The following is a 13,478-nucleotide window of genomic DNA, read 5'->3' on the forward strand; positions in this document are numbered from 1 at the left end:
CTATCGCTCACTCACTCTCACACACACACGCACACACAAACACTTGTGTCTGCTTGAGAGAGAGAGAGAGAGAGAGAGAGAGAGAGAGAGAGGCATTAATTTTCAAGAAGACAAGATAGACCTGTGTGAATGTGTGAGATACAGAGAAAGAGCCATCAATACTCGTCGAGAAGACAAGAATGACTTGTGTGTGTGTGTGTGAGAGAGAGAGAGAGAGAGAGAGAGAGAGAGAGAGAGAGAGATGAGGGGGGAAAAACGTGGGGTTATTACTTATTACTGAAGAAGACAAGATAGACTTTTTTGTGTGTGTATGTGTTCGTGTTAGTGCTGATTTGGGATTTGTTTCAAATAGAACAAACGCCAACAATTATTATAATTTACAAAACGCCTTGAATTGTTAGACCTTTTCTTTTTTTTTTTCCCCGATACAAACGAGTAGATTCTCTAACAACAGAGGTTTTTTTTTTTTCCCCAAGGATATTAAGGACATCTTCAAACTAAATTGCTATATATATATATATATATATAAAGACTAAAATTTGATCCCAATTACTTGCCAAAGTTATGAGAGTAATACTCATTTCAATTTAAATTGGTACTTTGAATTGTACTCCCTTCCTTTTCAAATATAAATTGGTTATATAATAAGGGAAAATTTTACTGCAAATTCTTGGACCAGAGATAATTAAAAAAAAAAAAACCTTTGAATCTATGAAACTGCACTGCAAGTTCAAGGTACTGAATTGAAATTGAAATTATCTAAAGAATGGCTAGATTGTTCTTATTAAAATTCTCTAGCATGATTTGTTTGTGTTCCTACTATATGTTATTCATTTTCTCTTAAACTATTATTTATTATCATACTTTATTTATTCATTATAATATTTTCACTTGAATTAATTTCAAGTATTGCTTTCATGTTAGTGCAATTTATTTGTGTCCCTACTGTATGTGGTTTAATATCCTTCAAACTATTATTCATTGTTCTACTTTACTTATTCATTTCAATACTTTCACTTGAATTAATTTCAAGTACTGTTGCTTTGATATTAGCATGACTTGCTCATGTCTCTATTATATGTTGTTAATTAATTACCCTTTAAATTATTTTTTATTGCCTTATTTTACTTGTTTATAATCCTACATGTTTATAGTTCTTTTTTTCCTGTTAAATTTTTTTCTCTTACAATAGAATTTTGTCACTTCCTACAGAATTTTTATTTTAATTTAGGACTATACACTTGCAATGAAGTTTCAGAAATTTGGATATTCTCTTTTGTATTATCTTTTGTCTAGTGGTTTTCAATGAAATTTTCCTTCGTAATAATTATGTCTGAAATTAAAAAAATTGAACTAAATTATCCTTGTAATTAATAAAACAAATATTGACTTTATGAAAGATTATTTAAAAAATATGATAAATATTTTTTAAAATTTATAGTTTTGCTTATAAATAAAAATAGAGAAACACAGGGTGACAAGGTATTCTCTTGTATATTTATATTCAAAAGCGGATGGAGTAAGTTTTTAAAAGCATTAATGTGATCAAAATTTGAAGAAGTAAATCACTCGTCTCTCTCATATCATATCCTTCTCCATGATCCAAATATCCACAACACATAAACAAGAAATTACAAGCACTTTAGATGACACTCGGATTTAAAATTGTGATCTTGAAGCTAAATTTTAGTTTTTCTGTTGATAGCTCCAGAAAATTAAAGGCCAAGTCATGTTCACAACAGAGATGACACACACACACACACATTTAGAACAGTACCATCAACGCTCAACACACGACACAGTTGATCATAACAACATCAGTACAAAACCAGAACAAGAACACAGTCGAAGCCTTTCATTAATATAATTAATGTATTTATTATATTATATTATCATTCCTTATTGAGGCATAAAGATGGAATGAAGAAATCCCCACAAGAAGCAGCCCAGTTGAATGCATTTCTTCATCAGCAATCAGTACTAAAACTTTGAATGGGATGGAGACATGCTTCGATCATTATGAGATTCGTACAGAAACATTTTGGCTTTCTTTGACACAGTCCAGGATCGAAATTGCTTGTTATAAGATTTTGCATCTGTGGCACGACCCAACCTCGTACGGTGGTTCCTGGGCAGCACGAACACCATAGCCTCCAGATTCTGAGACTTCTGAAGCAGCACCTTCACCAATTCTATTTCATACTGTGCAAACGTAAATCCTATCAACTTTACGAACCTCAGCCGATTGAACCCATATTTGAACTTGTCCAGCAAAGGTTTTTCATTCAGTTTCCAGTACAATCCACATTCAAAATTGTAACCATTCAGCTACAACCACAGTGATTATCATGACATGAATAATTATTAACACAGTTACATACCCACTAACAATAATAAAAATAAAATAAAATATTATATGGATTGATGGCGATATATAATAAGACTCACATCGATGAACAACGTCTCCAAACATGGACAGCTTTTCAGAAACACAGCAATATCATATGGATTGCAAAACAGTCCTCCCTCCATGATTATCTGAAGCTCCTTCAGCAATGCTAAGCAAAAATACGCTTCTCTATATTCTCCATCTCTAACTCTCGGGGCCAATGGCTGTTTACAAACAATCAAAATTTAAAATACCCAACCAAATTGAAAAATGTGAAAGTAAAATAGATGGATCATATATATATATATATACCTCAATGAAATTACTGGAGGTTGTGAGGACAGTGACGTAAAAGAGGTCGTGGACCAGACGATCGACCTTGTGAGACAGCAAGTATCCCCTGGAAGGATAAAATTTGAAGAATGCGTCCTTCAATGGTAAAGCCCTTTCAAATTGAATTCTAATCACAGCCCCACGATAAAATATGGACTTCAGGCTTGGGACATTGATGTTGATCTCTTCCAGGCTAGGGCAATAAGCGATTTTTAAGGTTTTTAAGTTGCTATTGTCCCTCGCACAGATATCCATAACACTTATTCCCAGGCATTCTGATATATCTAAGGTGTTGAGAAGCTTACAGTTAGATAACAAAGTTTTGAGATGGTTTTCAGTGAGTTGGATTCTTGCCAGAACAATAATGTTTAAGAATTTCAGGCCAGGTAAGGATTGTGGCAGTTGGATTTCACAGTTGTTGAGTTTCAGGGTTTCAAGTGTTCGGATGTCGAGAAAATTAGAGTTTAGAAGAAAAGGCTGGGAAAATTCGAGTTCCAGTTCTTTGATTCGTTTAAGAATACATATCCCAAGCCATTTCTCTATCAAAGCTTCTATTCCCTGTGGATCAATGTGCAAGACGAAAGCTTGGATCTCTGGAGCCTTGTGGAATTCGAAGACTCGTTCAACCAAATCCACGAGCTCTTGTTGATTAAATCTTGCTGCAAAGTCTGAGCCAAACAGCAACTTTCGATTCATTTGCCAGGCCTCCTTGAATCTGGTCGACACAGTACCAACCTGTACTGCATCTTTGATCGGTAGGAATGAAAATAAGTACTCAAGAAGATCCCCATGAAGCTGAGAATCAACAGATGATTGCGGTGGTGGTGGTGGTGGTGGTGGAGGACCATACACAATTTCATCACTCTCACTTGTGATTTTCTTTTGAGGTTGACGACTCATTTTCGATTTTTCTCACTTCACAATGAAAGGGACGGAAAGAATAGTGATGAGGAAGAAGAGATGAGATGAGAAGTTATATATACACCCTGTGAGGAAAGGTGGTGGCGTTGGATTATTTTCTCTTTTGAGAAAAATAAAACCTGGATTTGTTTGTGTGTATAGAAACAATATTAATTACGGGCTTTTGCAGATTCATTGATCCTCCCTAGGGGTTGGTGAGATAAAAAAAGCCAGTAGTAACGTACCTTAATTATCTGTCATTTCTGTGGACCAACGATAAATTACTGAATACCTGGTGTTCATATCAAACACGTTTTTGCGTGCATTGTACACAATCAGAGAAATGAATTATTTCATATTGTACATAATTCGTGAATAATGTATCTTATTATAGATTTTATTATGTATATTGATATTAATATATATTGTTTAGTATAGAAGGAATATAAAAAAGTTTTGTATTTTTGAAGCTGACTTGGAGTTTTTGCATGCGCCAAAATTGAATTTGCTACAGAGCGGATAATATATTGTTTGTTTGTTTGTTTGTGGCAAGCTTTTTCTGGTGGGGTGATTTTGAAATTTCATCGGTGGCTTCCTTTTACTATTGTATTAAATGCTTTAGAACTGATGCAGAATCTGAAAAATTTATTGTCAATGAATTTTTTATTTTTGGTCAAAAATATTTACTCAATGAGTGAAGCTGGTGAGATGCAAACATAGTAGCATAATTACTTGACGATGTTTTTTTTTTCTTTTTTGGTAACCTTGTTTTCTTGTACGAGACATTGAATTATTGTCTCTTGGGGGACGAAAAGCTGAATCATGTAAATGTATATCCAAATTCTAGATTTAGCCCCTTTACTTGGATTTTATTTATATTCCTATTCTAGAAATACCCACTTTACTTATATTTCTTCACCCCCCCCCCCCCGGGCAATTCCGTAGTTTGATAACTTGGCATGAGATATTATCACTTCCTACATGCCCAAATTAATCTAAAACCTCAATATGTGAAACCATTATTATCAATTATGTTTTCATAATTATTTCAAAAGATGACTTTTACATATTTATTTAAGACAAATGCATATATCAAGATTCGAACTCAAAATTCAAGGATAAGCTAATTGATTCCAACTCTTTCAACTAGTTAACTAAGCGTCCCTTGGTATTTTTTTTACCACTGTTCAAACTTTCAAATCAAAATTTTAACAATATAAATAATTTAATACTTTTAAAAAAACTAATAAACTTATAAAGCTGTCTTATAATTTGATAATCCAAGAAAGGTTAGTGTCTGTTTCTCTACTTATTTCAAATGTAGAATATTGCTTTTAGCACCCTTTTTAAAACAATTTAAATTTAAATAATTTAAATTTGGATTTGTTGTTTTTTCCTTAAAATTGTTTAACTTTAAATTTAAAAGACATAATACATATTCTTTTTGTTAAAAAATATAAGATATTTTTAACCGAATCTTATTACCTAATAAAGTAGTTACTTGTCTTAAGACTAACTAATTTTTTTTTTATATTTACCATTCTTTAACAGGGTGTTTCACCCAAAAATAAATATAAAATAATTTATTTAACAGAGATATTTTTTTAAAAAAGATAACAATTATACATTAAAAGATTAAAAATGCTTTATATTTTTTAATGTATAACTCCTCAAAAAAATTTTTATATTTTTTAATGGAGGAAGTAACAAAATACTCTCTCCATCAAAAAATATAATGCATTTCCTGCAATATGTTAGTTAATTATTTTTAAATTGACACAATCCTTTTGTATTTGCCAAGTAAGAAAATCAAATGGGCCTAATTTTTAAACCCAAAAATCCTTTCATAAACCTAAACAAGCCCTCCTAAATTGGAAACGTAGATTTAGTGCCATGACAAAATATAGTGCCCAAAACAAAATATAGAGCCAAGCTTTGTACCCAAAAATTAGTCAGAACATTCTCTCCAAGGCATTTTTTTTTGGTAGAACCCAACAACATACTTGCAAAAGGCTATCCAATTGCAAAACTACTTTTGAAAATTGGAGTCAAACATCTCAAAAGCAAATTTTCTTGAAACTACTTTTATCGGAAAAGAGGTGGTGACAATGGGCTACATCGTCTTTTATCAAAGCAATGATATTTTATCAATCAATAAAAATTCATTAAAATAAGTTTAACAATAGACAAAATCTAATTCAACCTTTAATTATTGATTTTAAAGAATAAACTTTTTCCTCTAGCTGGCATTCTAGGGAATTTGCACAGCATACCGATAGAATAGCTGAAATAGCTTGTAAATGATTTTTTTTTTTAGTCTTATGACTTTGGTCAACCTCCATATTATCTCATGGGGGTGGAAGTTCTCTTTTATTCTTCTTTTTTTTTTAAAAAAAAAATAGTCCTTCACATTATTTCTTACACTCAATTTTGCCAAGAGCTGATTTAAAATATCCCAACAGGTAAAACCAGCACCCATAAGAAAGTCAAATCATGGAAGCCAAATCAAGTGATTTTTTATTTATTTCTGGGCATATATGCATGTTTCACACATCATATTGCAATTTAATGAGCATGACATACCAACAGTTTGATATGATTTAGTTTAGAGAGCAGAAGAAACAAATTTTAAAACTAAGAATAAATCAACATTATATCCCAAATAAGAATAAATATTGTATCCCAAATATCAGGCTTTCTGGGGCAATAAAATCTGAGAGCTCAAAGGATTCTGGCCCAGAGATTTAACAGAATTAATCTCGTGAATCCCGTGAAGGCATGAATGATCCCCACCATATCAGCTATGTACTTCTCAAATACGGATCATTCTTGTGACTTGAATACAAGGGAAGATCAAGGGCTCTTTCAGCAATTCTACCATCTTCATGAATCTTAGCTACCAGGCTCTCAAGGGATGGAAAATTGGCCTATCATTCATCATACCTGAAGTTCAGTGAAACCATGAAAGAATGACTAGGACAAGCATGACAAGAACACTTAAAGTACCTCAGGACGTATATAACCAACAATAACAAGCCGCAGTTCTTCCCCGTAGAAATCCTCATTGAAGTCATGAAGTAACCAGGGTTCCTACATCACAAACGCATCATAAGAAAAATCTTAGGAAAAAAGGTAAAGATACAGGTGGTGGTGTGTCGGTCACAAGGCACTTACTATAGTTTTTTCCTTGTTGTTGAAATATGGATTCCAGCCTATGCTCATGACCATTTTATAAACACCTCTAGCAGATAATCCAGCCCAACCAAAATAAACACCCGCAGGATGTTCCATAAGGAGATCTGAATAGCCCTCAGTTGACAAATTAGCTGGAAAAGCAGTGTGCCAAATACTATAGTACGTTAATAAACAAAATCAAGATAGTATAGTCCAAATACTTCACAGGGCAAATGGGGGAAAAAAAATTCATGGTCTCTCCAAGCACCCACAGAACAGAATGGCCACAAGCATAAAACCTATCAGTAGGTTAGATTTGGTCTCAACAAGCACCCACAAAACAGAATGGCCACAAGCATAAAACTTCTCAGTATGTTAGATTTAATCGATTTGTGATTTGCCACTTTTAAGTTTTATGTCATAATATCATTTACAATAGTAAAGATGTATAGCTCAATTTCAATCCAGAAACACCAAGAAGACACAGACACTTCTAGAACAAAAATTTTTCAAGTGTTTTACAAACCTGTAGGGATCCCCAGTACCTTTGAGCCACGACCAAATCCCTTGATAACAGGACCACCAATACACCAAGGATCTATTGGCAAAGTACCTTCCACCCCTGCAAAAATTCAGAATACTAGCTCAAATGTGAATGACATACCCAATTTTTTTTTTTTTTTGGGGAGGGGGGGGGTGTGAGGGATCTTTCTCGTCCCCAATGTTTAGTGTCAACTGGCACCAAAACTCTTCAGTGTCTTCCAGAATGCTAATAACATCCAATGTTGTAGGCAAGTACGGTAGGAAGGGCGCCAGAGAAGAGGATGATGACTCTTTTCTAGATACAGGTTGTATGTAGACTTTGTAAGGAGCTGAGGAGGTCAAACCTCTGGATAAGAAAGGTACTTTTGCCAAAAAAAGGACAGGGCAAAAATAAAAATAATGCATATAAAAAGGACAATGTAAGGTCTTTGGTGCTTACAGTCTTCGAATGGAGGCAGACCCCACTTTTCAAGGTGTAAATCAAGTAGGGAATTGATCACCTCATCTGCAGCAGTGTAGAGATGGGACTGTTTAGGAAGTGACGGTACAGCAATTACTTCCATTCCAGCAGCTTTACCTGCAGCGACACCAGGTCTGAAGTAGCCAAATATACACGTGCTTAGAAAGAGATATGAAGAATAACAACAGTCTCCACAGAAACAACTTTAGCATGAAAATTCCTTTATGAAAACCTTGCAAAAAATAATCAAGCTCTCTTCAATAATCCCAGAGTGAAAGCCTTAAATATGCAAAACACAACCATAATAGATCACAGTAGAAAGGCTTCACCCAAACATAATCAGAATTTAACAGTTAAAATACTCGTATGTCATGTTAACAGCAAAGATATGCCACAGACAAGTGCTGGAATAATTCTTTGTGACAGACTAAGTTTTGGAGACAAATATTAGTCCAATTATCATATGAAGCGTTTTATCATATTGATTTGGCGACAGACAACACATACATGTATCTATAGAGGTGGAGCCACAGAAAACAGCCACTCAAGACAAACCGGCAAGAAAATCAGGAAAATAGATGAGCACTAAGGATGAATGAAACAGGAAATAAAATGCCGACAATTGTACAGAAAAAGCATATAGAGAAAATATTGGGGCATAAATCATGGGACTCTTTGGATGAAATTTGTGCACTTGCTGTTACAAGAAGCCATGATCATAATTGATTGATAAACAAGGAGTTATCAGGGGAAAGAGCAAATCATAATATAAATAATAGAACATGGTAATTCAGGTTTGACCATTTTTCCCTGGTTGAGATTATGAAAAAATTTTGTAATGCAAAAAGAATATAATGTTTCTCAAAATTCAATCACAAGCCCAAAATTTTGTTGCACCCAGGTTACCATTTTTCCCTCCTACCCCCAACTTTTTCATGCACAAGATGCAAGTACGGAATCAGAAACCTAAAAAAAAAAAAAAAAACATTATTTGACAGTCATGTCATTTTGGCTGGCCAAGCCATGAACACAAAAGTATCCCTCAGCCAATAGGAGTTTATTTGACAGCCAAACATCTCACCTAAGCAGATCATCAACTTGAAGTTGTGATGACTAGGCTACAAAATCCCAACCAGAACTACTAGGGGGCGAGTGATTCATAAACTCTTTTTTTTTTTTTTTTAACCAGGGACCGGGAGGGAGAGGAGAGGTCACCTTTATATTATCAACATCTTTCTTAAATTTTGTGTTATTATTATTTTGGTATAGACAACTGTCTTTAAAGTTTAAACTATTAGGAAGTGCAAGTAACAAAAGAGAGAAAAGAAAAGAAGGGGGGTGACCTCTATTCCAATCAATAGGGTACCTTGAAGAAAAGGAGAGGAAGCAAGAACAGGAAATCATCTGTGGAAATTCGTACTAGGAAAAAACCAAGAATAAAGCAACTTACAGAGAGTCCTCAATGACAAGACAGCTGGAATGGTCAACATTTAACCTCTTAGCAGCTTCAAGGAATCTGACACAATTAAGCAAAATATTTGAAAGTTTATAAGGAAAATAATCAGAGACAAATAACCCTAAATCAAATGCACAAGTATGAAAAAGACTTCATTGTATCTCACATTTCAGGAAAAGGTTTCCCAGTTCTGACTTCATCGCCACCAAGTATAACAGAGAAAGAATTTTTCCATCCTACATATAAAGAAAGGAAAAAAAGACTATGAACACCCACTGAAAAAACAGAGCATAATAAGATAAAGGTTTCTAAATACAAATCAACCATCATGGTAAGATATTTTGGCTTCTATGCTTTCCCTTGGAGAGTTTGATGCCAAGGCCATTGGAACACCATGATTCCTCAAATGTTTAATCAGCCGATTGGCACCAGGCAGTGCTTTGATATTGCACCACCTAAAATAAGAATAGAAGAAACTTAAGAAAAGTACCCAATAGTCGAGAAACAAGTTTATGAACCATGTAAATGGATCTACCAGTTGAACTGCAATATCTTACATCTAGAAGTTAATGACAGATATAGCATAGTCCTTGAGAGCCCCTTTAATAGAAAGCTACAAATTATTTTCTAAAAAAATACTAACATGATTGAAGGAAAAGGTCATAAACCAGGCATATTCAAGACTAAGAACATCAGAGCAAAAAAGCAAGTATATTTTTTGAGTGGTATCTTTTCATTTTAGCTCAAGGTCCATCTCCAGTTTTAAGAAACAGTAACATTTTCACAGCAAGAACATCTGAAGCTAACAACAACAACAAAAAATTTTATCCCACTAGATGAGTTCTGCTACATCTGAAGGTAAAGAAGTGCAAATTACAACCAAAGAGAAGAAAGGAATTTTAATGAAAACAAAGGTAGAATTGACCATTCACAGGTTATCAACATGCAGAGCAGGACAAAACTTAGGTTGCCTATCAAGGAAATTATGCTTTATTTGAATCATGCATAATGAAGTTTAGGAAGATATTCTAGCTTGTTCCCGAACATTTACTTCGCTTGTCTTCTATGCTAGCAAGTACAAAAGTAAATCAACCCTGGATAATGGGGGCCAATTACACTCATATCTCAAACTATTCCTAGTGCAGAGAGTTAATAAAGAGAGAAAAATATGGGCAACAATAATCTGATACACACACATGGCAGCAAAGTTTCCAGCCCAACAAAGATTTAGAAAATTGTTTAGAGACTTTGATACCATAGGTATTACGAAGTTTTCTAAGGTGATGAGATATGGTGAACTTAAAGTGAATTTCAGAAATTTATGGAGTAGTAGGGCATCCTCACTTACATCAAATATTCACATAAATGAACTGCCCATGGGAGGCATCAGAAAGGTAAGGATTAAAATCTGGCAGAGTGAAGTCCTTTTATTTTGAAGTCAGTAATCAAGATGAAAGCTGATAAAGAAAACACTATACATTTTAATCTTACAAGCCTGTCTTAACATACGCAACAACAGAATTTTAACTTCAATCCCTTACATTGTTCTTAAAGGATAAGTAAAACTTTTTAACACAATGTTAACTGGCAGCATCAAGCACCACAAATTTAAATTACAAATTGTATGGTATCATATATTTGGTCGATGAAATGTATATAAACAGTGGAAAAATAGCTACATACTGATCAGAAAAAAATGGTGAAATTCCAGAAAGAAATTCACTTGTTGAGGAAGACCGTAATCTTCCACTATTGCAGAAGCAGCTTCAAATGGTGTCTTTCCTACTATTTTAGGACCTTCCCTTCCATCCCATTGCTTTCCATACTTACCTAGGAAAACTTTTAAGACTTCACCTATGACGCCATCTGTCATCAAATCACAATAATGAATCATTTGTGTTCTTTAACAAATAACAGAACACCAACAAGAAAAAAAAAAGCACCAATTTACTTGATTCTATGTCAACGTCAATGGTGCAAAGAAAAATGTAATCAACAGAAGTCCTTATGAATTGTATGCTAATGTTAAGCCTCAGTGTAGAGAATAGAAGGACTTGTGAGACTTTCTGCGAAATAAATTGTTTTAAGAACTTCAAATCAATAATTGCTTCTGAAGACAGGAACCAGTAAACTGAAAGGATACCTCTTCAACACCCCTCCCCAAATGAAAAATAGGAAGAGGACGAAGCTACCAAATCCAAGCACTGATCATACAATGTAAGAATAATATAACGACTTGTTTACAGTTATAATTAAAATTAGCAAGCAGCAACTGACCTGTGTTAAGCAAGGTGCCATCCAAATCAAGGATAACACATCTTACTAATTTCTTTAAAGACTCGGTTATAGACATTTTCTCAGCCATAGGACTATCTAATGCTGAGAGACAATGCTCCTATTGGAGGATCCTGAAACAGAAAAGAATTTAGATTAACCAATGGCAGTGGTATAATGACACTTATAAATTCCAAACACAGTCCAATAATTCATATACAGGAAATTGGCTCCCTTTACTGCCAACATTAGCTGTTACGAATTTCCTTGCTGATCAGTGTCACCAAAATAGCATTATCAAGAGCTACCCATTAATATTGATAATGGTTCCTGCAGTCACATGATCGTCTTTCACAATTACATCACAAGATTTTCACCCACTGAACCCTATAGATGTAAAAGAAAAAAAAAATTAAACAATTTATTTCTAAAAAAATCCACGCTATTCCACCATGAAAGATAATCTTGCAGCTAAGTTTACACAGGTTAATTGGGTTGCAATACAATCAGGGAAAGAAAACGTAGCCAAATTATCAAATAGGACTTCTAACCCAAGTAAAAAAGCTACATTATGATTACAGAACTGAATTCCAATACACTGCACAACCAAATTGCGAATATCCTACATCCTAAAAACCATTCAGAGATACGCAAAATTTTTACAAATAAAACCGCCCGTAGACAGAAACATCGACTACACTTGAACCTTAAAATTGGATGCGGAACACGGAAGTATCGTCCAGAAACAACAAACAATATCGAAAGTGAAAGCACTCACTGTAGGAACATCAGGAAGTGCTGGAGGCCAGATTTCTATCAATCACGAGATTCCAATGCTGCGAACTTTGTTCAGAATTATGACTGAGACAGAATATCATCTACTACCAACTTTCTGGTTGAGACCTGAGAGAACCCGAGTGCAACAAATCCCATGGACGCGTCCGGAAGCCCTCTCCAAATCTGAAGCACGCCATCAGGCAAAGAGAATGTCCTATTCTCATTTTAAAAAAAGAATTAAAAAAAAAAAAAAAAAAAAACCCCCCACATTACCCCCTCCAACATTTTTTTAACCAGTTGCATACAATTCCTAACCTTTAAAAGTTAGGAAAAATTGTTCAACGACAAAAAGAAGAAAAATGATAGCGAAAAACCAGGAAGCAATTACCACTAGAACATGGTTTGGAAAAGCGTTTACAGTTTGAATATCCGTGGGAGACAATTGATTATAAAAAAATTAATTAATATAACTGATTTTAAATATAATTAATTATATTATATTATAACATGATTATATTTAGATGTTATTTTCTAAACTTATATATGTGAAAATTGAAGATGTTTGAATAATTTTAATTAAAATTAATTTCAAATCTGTAAATTATAAAAAAACAAAAGTTTTATAATTTAAATATTTTTAAAAAAGAAAGGAAAACAATAATTATTTAAATATTGATATTGATGAAGTTACTCATCATATTATTAATTTTGTTTTGATCTATTTAATAAACAAAATATATATAGCATCGATCCATTTAATATTTATATAATTATTTAACACACACATATACACAAATTAAAATGTAATATTTGTAATATAAATAAAATATATATAATAGTAATCCATTTAATATGCTTGATAGAGATGGGAGGCGGGAGGTGAATTTTACGGCCCTCCAATGTTGTTCCGTTAAGGAATAGTGAAATTTGAACCATCAAAGTTCAACATCTTTTTTCATTTTTTATGTATTAAACAAAAATTATTAAAAATAATAAATATGTTTGATCACTAACCTAAACAGTCTAAATTTAATTTAAATGGTGATCAAGAAAATTTATTAAAATTTTTTATAGTTATTTATAATTCTTATTTTTTAACAACTATAATGATAGACTATGGCGATAATATCTTTTAAAAGTATTGAGAATAATGAATAAATTTTTCTTAATTA

At 33.4% G+C, this 13,478-nt stretch overlaps 2 protein-coding genes across 3 annotated transcripts; both read right to left on the reverse strand.

The window, feature by feature from the left end:
- Positions 1–1,980: 1,980 nt before the first annotated feature.
- Positions 1,981–3,622, reverse strand: LOC129305394 (putative FBD-associated F-box protein At1g61330). The gene is made up of 3 exons (XM_054945430.1): positions 2,702–3,622; positions 2,449–2,613; positions 1,981–2,328 (listed from the first exon to the last, which is right to left on the reverse strand). Exons 1-3 carry the CDS (start codon positions 3,620–3,622, stop codon positions 1,981–1,983), a joined length of 1,434 nt encoding a protein of 477 aa, XP_054801405.1.
- A 2,496-nt stretch (positions 3,623–6,118) lies between these two features.
- LOC129304882 (bifunctional riboflavin kinase/FMN phosphatase-like) lies at positions 6,119–12,531 on the reverse strand. 2 transcript variants are annotated; one of them, XM_054944717.1, is made up of 11 exons: positions 12,308–12,531; positions 11,533–11,663; positions 10,935–11,121; positions 9,580–9,710; positions 9,422–9,491; positions 9,250–9,315; positions 7,779–7,933; positions 7,323–7,418; positions 6,797–6,948; positions 6,629–6,712; positions 6,119–6,549 (listed from the first exon to the last, which is right to left on the reverse strand). In XM_054944717.1, the coding sequence occupies exons 2-11, from the start codon at positions 11,618–11,620 to the stop codon at positions 6,424–6,426; spliced, it is 1,155 nt and encodes a 384-aa protein (XP_054800692.1). In that variant the 5' UTR covers positions 11,621–11,663; positions 12,308–12,531; the 3' UTR covers positions 6,119–6,423. The 2 variants fall into 2 exon arrangements, with proteins under 2 accessions (XP_054800692.1, XP_054800691.1); XM_054944716.1 differs by lacking the exons at positions 11,533–11,663; positions 12,308–12,531 and having other exon boundaries at positions 10,939–11,039.
- Between the last annotated feature and the right edge of the window lie 947 nt (positions 12,532–13,478).

Source organism: Prosopis cineraria, unplaced genomic scaffold, assembly GCF_029017545.1.
Source record: "Prosopis cineraria cultivar Desert tree isolate PC_DT_omini unplaced genomic scaffold, ASM2901754v1 PC3, whole genome shotgun sequence".
NCBI lineage: Eukaryota > Viridiplantae > Streptophyta > Magnoliopsida > Fabales > Fabaceae > Prosopis > Prosopis cineraria.

Bases quoted from the DNA above. Each gene is read 5' to 3' on its own strand.
- LOC129305394 (XM_054945430.1), bottom strand. From the start codon at position 3,622: ATGAGTCGTCAACCTCAAAAGAAAATCACAAGTGAGAGTGATGAAATT. The intron at 2,614-2,701 runs GTATATATATAT...GTTTGTAAACAG, and splicing joins CCTCCAGTAATTTCATTGAG to CCATTGGCCCCGAGAGTTAG. The intron at 2,329-2,448 runs GTGAGTCTTATT...CTGTGGTTGTAG, and splicing joins TGGAGACGTTGTTCATCGAT to CTGAATGGTTACAATTTTGA.
- LOC129304882 (XM_054944717.1), bottom strand. From the start codon at position 11,620: ATGGCTGAGAAAATGTCTATAACCGAGTCTTTAAAGAAATTAGTAAGA. The intron at 6,949-7,322 runs GTTTGTAAAACA...CTGCTTTTCCAG, and splicing joins GGTACTGGGGATCCCTACAG to CTAATTTGTCAACTGAGGGC. The intron at 6,550-6,628 runs GTACTTTAAGTG...GATGAATGATAG, and splicing joins TTGGTTATATACGTCCTGAG to GCCAATTTTCCATCCCTTGA.